General features: G+C 40.7%; 2 protein-coding genes across 3 annotated transcripts in view; one reads left to right on the forward strand and one right to left on the reverse strand.

Annotated features, from left to right (window-relative positions):
- The window catches only part of smc5 (structural maintenance of chromosomes 5), a 65,484-nt gene extending 61,595 nt beyond the window's left edge, over nt 1–3,889 (forward strand). The window contains exons 22-24 of one of the 2 annotated variants that reach the window (XM_043716602.2): nt 570–749; nt 980–1,075; nt 1,782–3,889. In XM_043716602.2, coding sequence (XP_043572537.2) covers nt 570–749; nt 980–1,075; nt 1,782–1,916 — 411 coding nt within the window. In that variant the 3' untranslated portion in view covers nt 1,917–3,889. Of the gene's footprint in view, nt 1–569; nt 750–979; nt 1,076–1,781 lie in introns of those variants that run through there. The other variant, XR_006315499.2, reaches the window with a different exon arrangement.
- A 5,761-nt stretch (nt 3,890–9,650) lies between these two features.
- klf9 (Kruppel like factor 9) lies at nt 9,651–15,673 on the reverse strand. Its single transcript, XM_043716667.2, has 2 exons — nt 14,681–15,673; nt 9,651–10,871 (listed from the first exon to the last, which is right to left on the reverse strand). The coding sequence occupies exons 1-2, from the start codon at nt 15,138–15,140 to the stop codon at nt 10,618–10,620; spliced, it is 714 nt and encodes a 237-aa protein (XP_043572602.1). The 5' UTR covers nt 15,141–15,673; the 3' UTR covers nt 9,651–10,617.
- Nucleotides 15,674–15,747: the final 74 nt, after the last annotated feature.

Here is a 15,747-nt window from a genome sequence, read left to right on the forward strand (position 1 = left end):
GAGCAAGCAACCTGTGGTGGCCGGCGGTGAGAATGGGAGCAGGAAGCCTGTGGTGGCCGGCAATGAGAATGGGAGCAGGCAGCCTGGGACGGAGGCAGGTTCGAGCCCATGAGGAGTGCAAGTCTAACATGCATGGCGCTTGTGTTCAACTGTTATATGTTTCTTTGTTTTTCCATCTTTTAGTAAGAAGGGCTGTAACATTTAACACTACTCGTGAGGAAATGTGACAATAAACCTAATTCAAATTAATTCAGTTCATTTGGTTCAGCAGCAAGAAAACCAAAGTCAATTTCAAATGGTGTGTGAGAGCTGCTGCTTTTCAGTCACCTGTCTAATATTTATCGTAGCAATACAGTTTTGGAGTGCTCCCATGAAAACTTTTGAGACATTTTCCTGCAATGTAGGTGAGAGTTTTTAAACCGTGGGTCAAGTACTGCAGGTTTTGGTGTCAGAAAAGATTAATTTTAAGGTAATCAATGCAGTTATGCAAAATATAAGTATACAGCTAATGAAACAAAATAGATTACCTGTTTGATCACCTCAGTCCTGTTCATTCTTGTTTCCTACAGGAAGAATATGATAAGTATGGCATCCGAATCAGAGTGAAGTTTCGCAGCAGTACTCAGCTCCATGAACTCACCCCACATCACCAGAGTGGCGGAGAGCGAAGTGTTTCTACAATGTTGTATTTAATGGCTCTACAGGAATTAAATAGATGCCCCTTTCGAGTAGTAGATGAAATCAATCAGGTACTTTTATCATCAGTGTTCAGGAAATATATTTATCAATAATGCTGCATAGTCCAAGTGGCAAACAAAAGCAAAAAGAATCCATAAGAATTGTCTTTTATCAATTTCCATTGCTTAATTTCACCTAACTGCTTCTATAAAGTAAAAATTTCAATGTAAAAAACAATGTTGGCGTTTCTATGAAAAACGTGTGGCAGAGATGTGTGACTCATTTCCTTTTGTCATTGCAGGGTATGGACCCAACCAATGAGAGGAGGGTTTTTGAAATGGTGGTACGGACAGCTTGCAAAGAGAACACCTCTCAGTATTTCTTTATCACACCCAAGGTACATGGCTAAGCTTGTGAATGCCCTCCTCAGAATGACATCTAGCTAGCATCAGAGTATATGTCTATACCACAGTCAGCACCATAAATGGCTAATGCTCAATAACTGGGTGACAAGTAGCTAAATGTTACAATTTATGATTCTGTAAAAACATGAGTGACAGTCTACCTTGCAACTTGAAGGAATGGAACCCTCTTTCTCCTCATCCCCTGCTCTGCCCATTTTATTGGAGGACTTACCTTTACGGACACTGCTTTGCTCTCCAGCTCATATTAAGGCTTCCCTCACTTAAATTTTATTTTTTAATGAACCTTGAATGCTTCTTTCCCTGAAAAGGCCTTATGGAATTGGTGGAAGGATCGTGAGCTAGAGGGCACAGTTTTAAGGTAATTGATAAAATGGTGACGCTAAGAGAAACGTTTTATGTAACACTTGTTTAGGATCAAGAATGCGCTGCCTGAAAGTTTGGTTGAGGCAGACTCACTCATGCCCTTTTAAAGGCAAAGTAGATCATGACCTGAAAAATGGAAACTTGTAGGGATATGGGATAAAGGTGGGGTGGTGAGAGTAGGTGAGTTGCTCTTGCAGAGAGCTAATATGAACACACTGAGTGAAATGGCCTTCTGTGCTGCAAGTGTTCTATGAATCTACTTTGAGTCTTTGCAAGACTAACAATATTTAATTATTGCTGGGTTTTTTTTCACAGCTTTTGCAGAATCTGACTTATTCTGACAATATGACAGTACTGTGCGTTTACAATGGACCACACATGCTGCCGCCAGGCAAGTGGAATCTCAAAGCTTTTCTCAGGAGACGACGAAGAGTACAAGCCCATAACTGAGAACTAAGTAGTTCTATCTCAGGCAATAGTCATTATGTTTACATATAAAAAAACTCTTGGGATCTTAGGATCATTTCCCTTGCCCTTTATTTGCTTCTTCTTGAAGTTAAGTCTCTTTAAAACAAAAACTACCTGTGTTTATGGAGGATTAGGGGTTGCAATTAAAAGAAATCTAAGTGCCTGGCAGTGTCATCTTGCCTTCTGTTTCTGAAATGGATGATTACATTAGAGTTATCAGAATTTTGTAATCCATTATGACCCTAGAGTTAGGTGCGCAGGTGTTCTGCGTTTTTGTGTTTGGCTTTCAGGTGCCTATTATATGAGCAGAGAAATGCCAACTATCTGTAATTCGTTCTTGAGTGATAACAGCAAAGGTAAACTTTTTTTTTTGCCGGATACCACATTTGCTCCATAATTGCACACCCCCACCATTTGGATGGTAGTGTGTTTTGATAGCTAACCTAATGTACAGAGCTGTAAAATAATGGGAGTCAAAAGTTTGTATAACTGAAAAAGTAGCTTGTTGTTTATTGCAAAATGCCCCCCTATTTTAAAAAAAACTCTTGCCAATATAATGATGCAGGGTGTTCTATTTCTGTAACACGTTATATGTCGTGAGAGGCTATTGTGAAATTAGTGCAACTATTGCTTTCCCAACTCCACTTCCCACCTTCCAACCTGTCCTTTAGTTCAGCAGAGATGACTGTTTCATATTTATAAACTTTTTTTTTTAAAGCTGTTATGTACCATTCAAACAGTTGAATGGAAAAACAAATTATTGAATTGTTAAGCACAATTAAGGTGGGCCTTTGTACATCTGAGCAGGCTTCTGTAAATAATTAGGAACATTGTGTAATGCAGCAATACGTTTTTTAAAAATGAGCTAGATTACAGCCAGACTTTGCACCCTCAGAGAAAAAAAGTGCTCTCTTCCCAAAATCAGAATTGAGCTGGAGAAATCAGCTATTCTTGAATCCACATATAGAACGTAATTTGGTCTTCAAGTGAGAGAGATGTCTACTCAGTCTGTCATAATTGCAGGATAATGTGTCATTGAGTCATTTATTCCTATGGTACAATGCAGTTGCATCTTGTAAAGTAGTGCATGTGGCACAAAATTTGAATGAATCACTAAGTGTCCTTTGCACAGATGTAACTTCATGTGGGAGAGTTGTTTGTTGGCCAGTTTTCTGTAAAGGTCACCTAGCTTAAAGACTAGGATAGTGCAATATTAGCCAAGCTGAGCATCACCATTTGCCCAACAGTTTGGTTCTGATTATTACTGTGGGCTGTGTTAAAATAATTTTATTCTATTTGTGCTGTTCATATTTGGGCCTATAGGGGGTAGTGTTAGGTTGAAGGATTGCCTATTTAAAATGTGCTGTTTTATTTTTGTAAGTTAATGTACATATTGCACCAGTTGTGTTGCAAGTTTTTTAATATTAAAACATGGTTTAAAAATGAACTGAAAAGCTTGCTGTCTCCACAGTAAAACTTGGGAGGATGTCTTTTTAAAAGAAATTCCGCTTAGTCATCAGAGGTGACCAAAGCTTTGTTTTTCCATAGCCACTGTTCAACCTATTAACACTTGGAGAAGGACATATTCACCACCATTTTTATATCAAATTCTTTTTAAGGGCAGACATTTGGAATTTTTGGATCTGTTCAGTACAATTGAACCAGTTTAATTTATTACATTCCCATTGCATTGATTTTTAATGAAATCTCTGAGAAATTGATTTTCCTTGTGTTTTCATAAATCTTCTGTTGCATAATTCTTGGTGTTTTGATTTCATTGTTTGAGAACTTTGCCTTTGTTTTTGTGTTTGCACCTGTTTCCTAATAAGCATTAACGTTACTCTATTTAAAAAAAGATTTTTTAAAAATGTCACCTTTTGAGATGCTTTGTATTAAGAAGGCATAAGTTTATTGCTGTTTCTTTTTGAACTGAAATAAACAACCTTTTAAAAGTCTCCTTTTTTGAGTATTGCCAAGCTATTTCTCTGTTAATTGCATTAGTATCATGAGGTTTGAAGTCAAAATGTGGAAGTTGTTTTACAAAAAATACATTGGCTTGGATTTTATGGTCAGCAGCTAACTTATGGCACTTTTAGATTAGATTAGATTCACTACAGTGTGGAAACAGGCCCTTCGGCCCAACAAGTCCACACCAACCCTCTGAAGAGCAACCCTCCCAGACCCATTACCCTACATTTACCCCGAACCTAACACGACAGGCAATTTAGCATGGCCAATTCACCCAACCTGCACATCTTTGGATTGTGGGAGGAAACCGGATCACCCAGAGGAAACCCATGCAGACACTGAGAGAATGTGCAAACTCCACACAGACAGTTGCCCGAAGTGGGAATTGAACCCAAGTCCCTGGCGCTGTGAGGCAGCAGTGCTAGCCATTGAGCCACCGTGCCGCCCCATGTTGTCATTCATTAAACTTCCTGCGCTTTTGTAGAATGAAATATGCAGTGATTTGAAGGATGAATTGACTCCTTGTGTTCTACAGGGCATTTATGTCTCATGAATATGGCAGGCAATGGCATGACTCGTCTACTAATTAGATTGAAAAGTTGGTACTTTGGCACACAGGCTGAACCAGGAAGTGTAAGTCAAAATGGTTGATACAATGCCAGTTAATGTACAGAAAGTGAAATGGTGAAAGATGGAATTGAGAAATGGAGAAATTAAAAGAAAATTTTGTTTTTTATAAAAAATGTATCCAACAGAAATTTAAATCTGAAGGGATGAAATGCCATGCTTGTAAAAGTTAATTTTCAGTACCAGAGAGATCAGTTAACAATTTATCACACCAAATGGAAAATTAACCTACTGTGGAATGGGCAAACCACAAGTTATTGTGGCATGTTTTGTGGATATCTTCCTGAGAAGCAATATTCCTCCTAATGTGCAGCAACCTAAAAGTTCCCAAGCAGGCATGAAGTTTATTTTATTTTTAGGGCCTGTTTCTATAAATTAGATTGCAATTTCCAAATTTGCATTGCATGTTATCCTGCAATAGAGTCATCTGACTTTGGGACGCAGTCAGGACCATGTGATGTTCTTCTCACTTCTCAAGAACTGCACTTTCAAAGGCAACCAGCATCTTGTAAAGAGCTGCAGCTGAATGTAGACTGTGAACAATAAGGGAAAACTGAACCCTACTAGAAGGCAAGGAGAAAGATAGATAGATAGATAGATAGATAGAAGAATACAGCGCAGTACAGGCCCTTGGGCCCTCGATGTTGCGCCGATCCAAGCCCACCTAAACTACACTAACCCACTATCCTCCATATACCTATCCAATGCCCATAAAGAGGGAGAGTCCACCACTGTTACTGGCAGGGCATTCCATGAACTAACGACTCGCTGAGTGAAGAACCTACCCCTAACATCAGTCCTATATCTACCCCCCCTTAATTTAAAGCTATGCCCCCTTGTAATACCCGACTCAATACGCGGGAAAAGGTTCATACTGTCGACCCTATCTAACCCCCTAATCATCTTGTACACCTCAATCAAGTCACCCCTAAACCTTCTTTTCTCTAGTGAAAACAGCCCCAAGTGCCTCAGTCTTTCCTCATACGATTTTCCTTCCATACCAGGCAACATCCTGGTAAACCTCCTCTGCACCCGTTCCAATGCCTCCACATCCTTCCTATAGTATGGCGACCAAAACTGCACACAATATTCCAGATGCGGCCGTACCAGAGTCTTATACAACTGCATCATGACCTCAGGACTCCGGAACTCAATTCCTCTACCAATAAAAGCCAAAGGGAGGATGCCAGATGCTGGAGATCAGAGTAGAAAAGCACAGCCAGTCGGACAATATCAGAGGAGCAGGAGAGTCAACGTTGAGGATAAGCTTTTCATCCTGATGAAGAGGTTATTCTTGAAATGTCGACTCTCCTGCTCCTCAATGATGCCTGACCTGGCTGTACTTTTCCAGCACTGCACTTATTGCCTCAACCAGAAGGCAGCATGGTGACATAAGAACCATGCAATAATCACTTGAGGTCCATTCCAAATGAGATTAAATGTGTTGGTAAATATTTTGATACCAGAAGACACAAAGTTACCAATCCAAGAACAGTTAACATATTAACAAAACCAAAATAATAACTTTACTGAAGCCAATGAAAAATAAAATTAGCAAATTGTTAATCCCCCCACATCACACAGAAAGATTGATGGTTTGAAAATGAGGCAACTTCACGGGTTGAGGGAGGTTATAAAGGATTTGTGGGGGTGGGGTATGGGGAAGGAAGAATGAGTTTACAAAAGGAGACCCCAAGGGATTGATGGGAGATGAAGTGTGCAAGATGGGATGCTAGGAGAGATTGGGAAAAGGGTGAACTGCACAAGGTTTGGGTTTATAAAATGCAGGGGAGCAAGAGGAGGCGAGAACAGTTTTAACCTTGTCAACAAATAATCAGGAAAAACTTTTTTTTTTAAAACTGCAATTATGAATGTAGAATAGCTAGCTTAAGACAGCATAGGTTCAGGAGGTACCACTTGGAGGAAAACAAAGTGATAGTATAATGTAGCGTTTATCAATGGTTAAGTTTAGGTCTGAAGTTTAGATGTAGAAAGGATAATAAGTGACTGGTTCAGTTTTATATATGTGTAATAGGAATTGTGAGCTCTCCAGTCTGCAGATGTATGTAGGGTGATGGATTTTGCATGTAGATGTTTGTCTGTTATTGTTGTTAACTCATGCATGTTGTCTTGGCCAAAAATAAATAGTGTGTCTAGAAAATTAATACTTGTGTCTTGACTTTTACTGGAGGGTTAGTAATTACTGAGGATATTGATTAATTCTTTTGAGTTGCAATGAAGCCATTTTTTTTTTCTTAGTGTGTCAACAGGAATATTGCATGACTGCATCACTGAGTAAGACAATTAAAATGAAAATGAATCTGCTGAAAACCAAAAAAAGCCACTAAATCAAAAGTAACCCTTGTCAAGAAGGATCTTAGAGAAGAATATTTTTATCCCTGACTGTAACGAACCTTGTGGAGGAGCAGACCAACTTGGATAGCTCAACTTTCCTGTTCTGACATTTAAATGTTTGTGTTTGCTGGAAATTGTGTTCAGTTTGCTGTATAACAGTAATCAGTGCTCATAACCTCATGATGACTTCCTACTAATAAGAATCTTACTGTTGCAATTTCATTTTTACAGCAGCTTGTTCTAGCCTGACATAAAAATAGGGGGAAGGCCAATCAACCCCCCCGATGCCTGCTGTAACCATTATAAGGTCATCTTTATCTTAAATTCCATTTATTGTTCCTGGTTTTGTAACCTCTAATCTTTTCTAACAATCATTTTTCAGTTGTCAAATTTTCACAGCATTAGCCACAATAGCAGACGTTGCAGCTTTCCACTATTTGTGAAGTGCCCTGTCAAATAGACAGATTTTTAATTTGTAGTAGGTTGAAGACTTATGGGGTGCAGGCTGGGGAGTGGAGTTGAGATGAGCTCAGCTATGATTGAACTAGGCAGGTTTGACAGGCTGAATTTCTTCCTCCTCCTAGTTCTAGTATTATTAATCAAAAGGAAGGGACACAGAAAATGGCTAAGTATAGGCCAATTGGCTTAACATCTGCCATTGGGAAAATGTAAGAATCCACAAAACATGAAATAGCCGAGAATTTAGGAACACGTGATCAAGAAAAGTCAGCATGGTTTCACAAAGGGCAAATCATGCTTAATAAATTTATTGAATTCTTTGAGGAAGTAGCATGCAGAATAAGGGGAACCAGTAGATATAATATATTGGGTTTCCAAAAGACATTTGAGATACCACATGCAGTACTATCTCATAAGAGCTCATGGTGTTGGGATAGTATATAGATTAGAATAGCAATTTATTGTCACTTGTAGCTAAAATTTATATTACATTTTATTATAATGTGGACAGAGGATTGGCTAACTAGTAGAAGACAGAATTGGGATAAGTGAAGCATTTTCAGAACAGCAACTTGTAACTCGTGGAGTGCTATGCTGATCAGTGCTGAACTGCAGTCTTTTACAATATATATGAATAATTTGGATGAGCAAAGTGAATGTACTATTGCCCAGTTTGTTGATTTCTCAAAACAAGGTGGAAAAGCAAATATTGAGGATGACACACATGGACCTACAGTTCAAAGTGAGTGGGGGAAAACTTTTGCAGATGAATGTATATGGATGCATATATGAATAGGAAGGGTTTGGAGGGATATGGGCCGGGTGCTGGCAGATAGGACGAGGTTGGGTTGGGATATCTGGTTGGCGTGGACGGGTTGGACTGAAGGGTCTGTTTCCATACTGTACATCTGACTCCATAAATGTAGTGTAGGAAAATATGTGATTGTACATTTTGGCAAAATAGAGGGGCTGAATGTTACTTAAATAGGAAAAGGAGCACAGTGGCATATGGACATCCTCTTGCCTGAATCCTTGTTCATCCAAATAGTATGTTGGCATTTATTTCAAAGAGAATTGAGTATAACAATAGGGTAGTCTTGCTCAAACTATACGAGGGAGGTAGTCCAGAGAAGGTCCACAGGGATGATTCTGGGCATGGAGGGATTTTCTTACGAAGAGAGGTGGAGTCGATTGGGTCTGTATTCAAAGTTTAGAAGAGCATAAAAGGTTCTAAGCAGGCTTGTCAGGATGGATGTTGAGAGATTGATGCTAGACACTCCCAAAAGGGGGAAACAAAAGGTGCAAATTCATTGTAGGGGTTGCCCATTTAAGACATGTAAGGAGGAATTTATTCTCTTAAAGGATAGTGAATCTGGAATTATTTACAACAGGATGATAAAGGCTTGGGCTTTAAGTATATTCAAAGCTTTTATCAATAAGGGAATCTAGATTTCAAGGGAACGGGCAGGAGAGTACAGCTGAGGATTTATTAGGTCAGCCTGACCTCATTGAATGGCAGAGCACACTCCAGGTTCTACGAATGTCACTGCACGTCTATTTGTACACAAATCAGAACACTATGCAGGACAATATTAGATTAGGTTACTCAGTGTGCAAACAGGCCCTTTGGCCCAACAAGTCCACATCGACCCTCTGAAAAGCAACCCACCCAGACCCATTCCCCTACATTTATCCCTTCACCTAACACTACAGGCAATTTAGCATAGCCAATTCACCTAACCTGCACATTTTGGACTGTGGGAGGAAACCCACGCAGCCACTGGGAGAATGTGCAAACTCCACATTGAACCCGGGTCTCTGGAGCTCTAAGGCAGCAGTGCTAACCACTGTGCCACCCTCAACTATATTGCAACTATTTGTAAGTACAGGAAATGTTTGGATGTTGGATTCTTAAATTTACATCCCTGTATGGGATCACATTCATAAGGTAAATATTTGTAAATCAGAGACCTGAATGTTTAAGCAGGTTAGCACATCAGGTACAATAGGACAGGTGAAGAACATGATTATTTTAAATCTATTTTTAAAACTAGAAAAAAATTGCTATCAAACAATACTACCTTGAATACAATCAATGCATCTATGATGTATGACTTAGTCAACCAGTATGGAAGCGGTGAGCTTTTAGTGAATGGGTCTGAGAACCATTAATAAGCAGGTCTCCACTGGACATTTCCTTAACATTCATTTTCTTTTCACTTAAACCGGTTCATTTTTCTCATGCTCAACCTAGAAGAATATTAATTACAGCTAGAATAAAGCATGCTCTGTTTTGAAAAATCAGAATAAGTTGAATTTTTCAGTTTTTATTTTAGTCAGCTTTCACAAAATATAAATTTCAAGATCTCAGATGATTAAAGGAAATATAGTTGCATTACATGCAGTAAAAGGACTAAACCAGACAATGGTACAATGTGACACAAACATTCACACATCTCTCCCCTCACCTGAAGTATGGTGACCCTCAAGTTAATCCAGAAGCCCTATGGTCTGGTAAAACTGGCAACTTTTATCTTTACACCATCAATCATTGTAATATGGAAAAGTATACTTTTGCTCGCTCTAGTTTAATGAGGTAGATTTTCCAGTATTTGTTCTTCAAAAAGATAGTACTGTAAAACAGTAACATTTTATCTTGCCAAAGCTGAGAAAAACACTCTTGTCCACCTTTCCCCCATCTCCTATTTTGGGTAAGCATGTAAAATACACTACCAGTCATAATTAGGCCAAGGCATTTAGATGGTCACATGCACCACTGCAATATTCAGTTTGTAAGTCTTGCCATTAGCCTGATGCTGGTGTAAATTCAGAGTAACATCTTGTAGAGCCTGTAGCACCAAATGGAAGTAATGTTGCATTGTTTTTACTATATTAACAGACTATCCCAAACATTTCAGAATGAACCAAGTCCCTGTCCAGATGAGGAAAGTAAAGTGTTGGGTAAACCTTCACACCAGCTGAATGGTTAATAGTGCAGGAGTCATTATTGCGTAGTTTGGGAGACTATGTTTCAAATTGCACTGAGGATTACTGGAAATGTTGAGAAACTGTTGATGTTGAGGGCTGTGATAGAACAAAATTTGCTGGCCAACCATAGATCACGAGCAAGCAGAGAGCCACGACTAGAAAGTGTTGCGGAGTTTTGATACCACAGCAGTGAAGTGCAGAATACAAACAGCAGCAGCAAAGAAACTGGTGTACTGATGATACTATGACTGAAGCAATCTATCTCCTTCCTCCCAAAGCTAGGCTTTTATCTTGCTGTTTCAGGGGCTGCTGATCGAAGTGGCCCAATTCTTCTACATTGCTTTTGAAGCATGCTGGAATGAAAGCCAGGATGCCGCCTAGCATGCTTGGTCAAATGATCGCTCCTCATGAAGCATTTCTCACACATGGGGCACTTGAACCTTTTCTCCCCGGTGTGGGTTCTGTAATGTCGTGTCAGTTCATCGGAACGGGAAAACCTTTTGCTGCAATCAGGCCATGTGCAAGGAAAGGGTCTTTCCCCTGTAAAGTGCAAAGAGAATGTTATTAAAAAGAGATCCATCATTGCACAGTATTTCTTTTTCTCACGAACTGATACTTTCCCTGGTTCAGTTACACCAATTCATAGAAGAATTTGTCCCACACAGTCCCCTAACTTAGAGTCCTGGATAGTTTTGACACAAACATATATAAATAAGACAGATCTTATCAACAGCAGACTTTGTTCCAATTGTTAAGCTACTTCATTTCATACTCAGATGAACTTAGTACAACATGCAATTATGTAGCATCTTTAATGTAGCAAAATGTCTAAAAGCACTTCACAAGAACATTATTATACACAACTTCATATTAAGCCATATATTAACATGTTAGAACAGGTGAACAAATGCTCAAAAAATTTGGATTTAAAGTGAGCCTCACAGCGAGAGAGAGGGTGCAGACAGCTGAAGACACAGTTTTCGATAATGGGGCAGCTAAAAGTAATGTGTAAAAAGGAAAATTGGACTAATGCAATATTCTTGTTAGGGTGTAGAGGTAGGGGAGGAATTTGAAAACTAGGTTGAGAACTACAAGTAAGGCAGTTCCAGTTGGAGAATCAATGCAAGTCCATGAGTGCAGAGAGTAATGAGTGAGGATCTGGTGAGAGATAATTTCTCTGGAACGCCTGCTAGTTCTCTAGCTTTCTACCTTGGAGCTTCATCACAACAGGGCAGAGAAAACCCTTCAAGAACATCTGCAAAGCCTCCCTCAAAAATTGCTGTATCCGCATTGACACCTGGGTGCGTCTTCCCTAAGACCACCCAAAATTGGAAAGCAGCGACAAAGTTGCCAAATTTATAACCACTTCAAACTGCCTTCGTGAACTAAAGTCAACAGTGGTCATGTTCTTTGACAACTGACCCGACCTTTCCAATTTCTAAGCAGGAAAAGTGTGGGAGCAGAGAAAAGTTTTTGTAGATAATAAAGACCCCAAAGTCCTTTGGTATACTATAAATAATACTGAGGGTATCTGGCAGACAATAAGTGAAGTAAATTGGACACAATAGACAATGTAAAGGCTCAAAAAAGCTTAATTCGCAGAATATAATGTAGTTATAAAATGCAATGTGAAAGTGAATCCAATTATTACCTACGGTCAGTGTTTAACCCTCACAATAACCCCATCCCTCTGCAACCTTATCCAACTCAACAATCCTCAGACTTTTCCATGTTTCCAGTCCTAGAAGAGTGTTTAACGACATATGATAACTCTGGAATTCCCCTTATCATTCTCTCTACCAACACTATAAAAGGGGTGAATAGGACAGATATGCCTTTTGGAATTCCTTTCAACCTCCAAGTTAAAGAATGTTTTCTTCTTAGCCAGTCCCTCAGGACTGAGGATGACTTCCTTCCACTCCAGTGTTGAGGTGACAAGTAGTCCAATGCTTAATCTGCATATTGGATCACAGAAGGTCTTTGAAGAGGTGGATAGGTGAAATGTTTATGTTTTCATATATTTCTTCACTTGTTTGTGCTTGGCATCCACCTGCAGATGCTCAAAATGGTTCTCAAAGTCTGATAGCAGATTGGAGTAGAAGACAGGACATCATCAATATACTCTACAGGGAGGCTTTGATTGGGGCGATTCCTCTGTCTGGGATTGTCACCTCTCTTATGTCATCTTCCTTTCTGATGGACTTAGCAAAATGCTTAATACAAACACACAAATAAGATGGAAGGGAGAGGGCAAACCTTACCTTACTTCCAATTTGATTGGAATCTATTTCTACCCATTCATTAAAAGTGTGCTGCTGACATTTATATATTTGGATCCTGACCCAATTCTGGAGAGCTCAGTCAATCCTGTAGCTGAGCACTAGTCTATCAAAGGACGCCTTTTGGTCCAAACTCTTAACTCCATCCTTTGTCCTGTACATAGCAACGCCAGGCTCACTGTGATCTTCCTGTAGGGTACAATGCAGGTCTGGCCATAATGGATCACCACCTCCAAAGCAGACTTGACCTTGAATAGAATCTTAGTCCATGTTAAGCAGTGAAATGGTTTGCCCATTTCTGTTTTGCTCCCTCTCTCTGATTATAAATGTTCATTTTAAGTTAGCCAGCAACACGAGGCCACTCAATACTTATGTCTTTAATTATTTCTTCTTTGCTACACATCCCTGTATCTTCTGTACTTCTCTGGTTAAACAGACAAGGTATTTTCCCGGGGGCGGAGGTGGAGAGCCCAGAACTAGAGGGCATAGGTTCAGGGTGAGGGGGGAAAGATTTAAAAAGGGACCTACGAGGCAACTTCTTCACGCAGAGGATGGTGTGTCTATGGAATCAGCAGAGGCGGGTATAATTACAGCAATTAAAAGACATCTGGATGGGTAAACAAATAGCAAGGGTTTAGAGGGACCTGGGCCAAGTGCTGATAAATGGGACTAGATTTAGTTAAGATATTGGTCGTCATGGACGATTTGGACTAAAGGGTCTGTTTCCACGCTGTCTGACTCTATGACTAAGAGAGCTGGAGGATGACACTCTCTGAACAAAGGTAGGTGTGACCCAGAGTGCCACAACCTTCATCACAAGTAGGGCAGAGGCAAGTCCCAAATCCTGCCCCATCTGATCCAACACGGCTAACCGCCCTCCCCCTCTCTCTCCCCACACCCAACCAGGAGTCTGAGTTGCTGCGGTAACATTTTTCACACCTGTTATCTGAAGCTGCAGACAATTATGTGATCTTTCCGTCTCATCACTGACCAGGGATCTATCCCGCTGTTACGCCTGACATCAGAAGGTGTTGAAAGGATTTTCAGGTTGGATTGGTACGTGCTTGATCACATTAAGCACAGACCTTCTACGGTAGTAAACTCCTGGAGGGGGGCTTCAACCTCGAGCTTGTGGCTCAGAGGGAAGGATAAAGAGCAATATAGCACTCTGTACTTCTCGGCCCTCCAAACTGTGGCGGCACAGTCTGGGAGGGCTGAAGGGCCTTTTCCTGTGCTGTATTGTTCTTTATTCTTCCCTCTCAGCCAGAAGCTCCAGCTGAAGTCCTCCTCCAGGAGTTCACCCAGTCGGGTGTTGTCCATGCGACCTCAGGATAACAGAGCAAGCCTATTTTGGGGTGTCTTTTATATTTATATAAGGAACAAGATCTCCTGCGTTAGCTTTCCAATATCTGAACTGTAGACAGAGCCAGAACAATTCCATGCAGCTGTTGCCCCACACTAGCAACTGATAGGCTGAATGAGGAAAAGCCACCGCCCACATCCTCAATCGACAGGTTACACCCAGACACCACCAATACTAAGAAAAAAAACTCATGTCTCCATCCACTTCAAATAGCGTCTGCGAGTTCAGTTTTAAATGCCTGTATTATCTGTAATAACATCGCATGTGGCAGTGTATAAATGAGCAGAAACTGTTTCCATACTGGCAAAGGATTCGGAATTTGGGAAGTGCCGGGTTAAGGCATTTGTGGTACAGTGGCCGTGTCCCTGTCCCCGAGCCAGAAAAAATGTTCCGGAGGTGTGTAATAACATTTCTGAAAAGGCTGATTAGAAAATATTGAAGTATTTCGCAAATGAACTGTTACAAAGAATGCGCTGCCTCTGTGTGTTGGGGTGGGATGGCGGAATGTGGAAGCAAATTCAGTAATATCTTTCCAAACTGGAGTTTTGGGATGCGGGGAGATTGAGGATTAGACTCATACTTCCGAAGAAGCAGCATTAACACGATGGGCTGAATCACCCGCTTTGCGCGGTATTATTCTGACTTTTTTTTTAAATGGACAAAGTAAGTTATAAAATAATTTTAAATGAGAGAGCAGCAACACTTACCCGTATGCGTTCTGAAGTGTGCCTTCAGGTGCGAGGACTTCCTATACACTTTGCCACATCCGGTAAAGGGGCACTCGTGTCTTTTGCCCGAAAAGGACTTCACCTCACTCGTTAGGCTGCACTGCAACAGTCCACACTCCGGCGCAACTTCATTGGCAGGGTGCGGCTCCCAGTGCTGTGCTCCTCCGCTGCTGCCGAGCGCGGTGCAGGCGTCTCCCTCGGAATTAGTGCAGCCCTCAGTGTGACTGCATCCGATTTGCGAGAGCGGTTGGCGCTTGCTGAGGCCGGCCAGGATCCTGGCCATGGTGGTCAGGGACCCTGCATCCTTGCGGCTCTCCCTGGGGTCCCCGTCACCCTCTTCAGTCAACTGCTGCCCGGGTGACTGATGCACAATAGGGCGATTGGAGATGGAGACCAAGCATTCGGCGGCCAAGTGTTCAATATAAGCAACAGCAGACATAGTTCCACAAGCACATTTATCAGGAAGCCTCTTACTGTTTGGTGACACCTTGCTTTGACTTTCAGCTCAACAGCAGACTTTTAGGAGAGACGATTTGCTGCCAGCACTAAGGACCGAAGTCTTTTCCTTGTACAAACACGTGGCATGCACTGAAATATCAGATCACATTGCTCTATTCTAAAGATCACATACAGCAAAGGTTTCAATCTCTTTTTTAACCCCAATGTAGCAGATGAACGAAACTATAAAAATATAAACGCTATTCTCTTGGATTGGCAAAAGAAAATACAAAACAATTGAATTTTGACAAACCTATTTCTTTTAGCATCCCTAAAAATGAGATAATAGGGAGATTTCAATTACCCCATTTAAAAAAAAACTGTTTTATTTTGGTCAGTGCGCGGAATTGCTGAATTTTGGAGGCGAGACTAATCACAGACCGGATTTAGAGAGTTGACAAATGATATGAGCTCCATATAGTCACGCTACACCAAATCGCTGCAGCATCTCCCAATGTTCTTTCACATTTGTAACCAATTCCTGGATACTGACCCTGAGCCACACCCCCTTCCTCTCACATCACAATAGGGGGGACTCCTGATTGGAC

Source organism: Chiloscyllium plagiosum, unplaced genomic scaffold (genome assembly GCF_037043375.1).
Source record: "Chiloscyllium plagiosum isolate Xiang-an unplaced genomic scaffold, Cpla_swu_hap1 HiC_scaffold_2, whole genome shotgun sequence".
NCBI lineage: Eukaryota > Metazoa > Chordata > Chondrichthyes > Orectolobiformes > Hemiscylliidae > Chiloscyllium > Chiloscyllium plagiosum.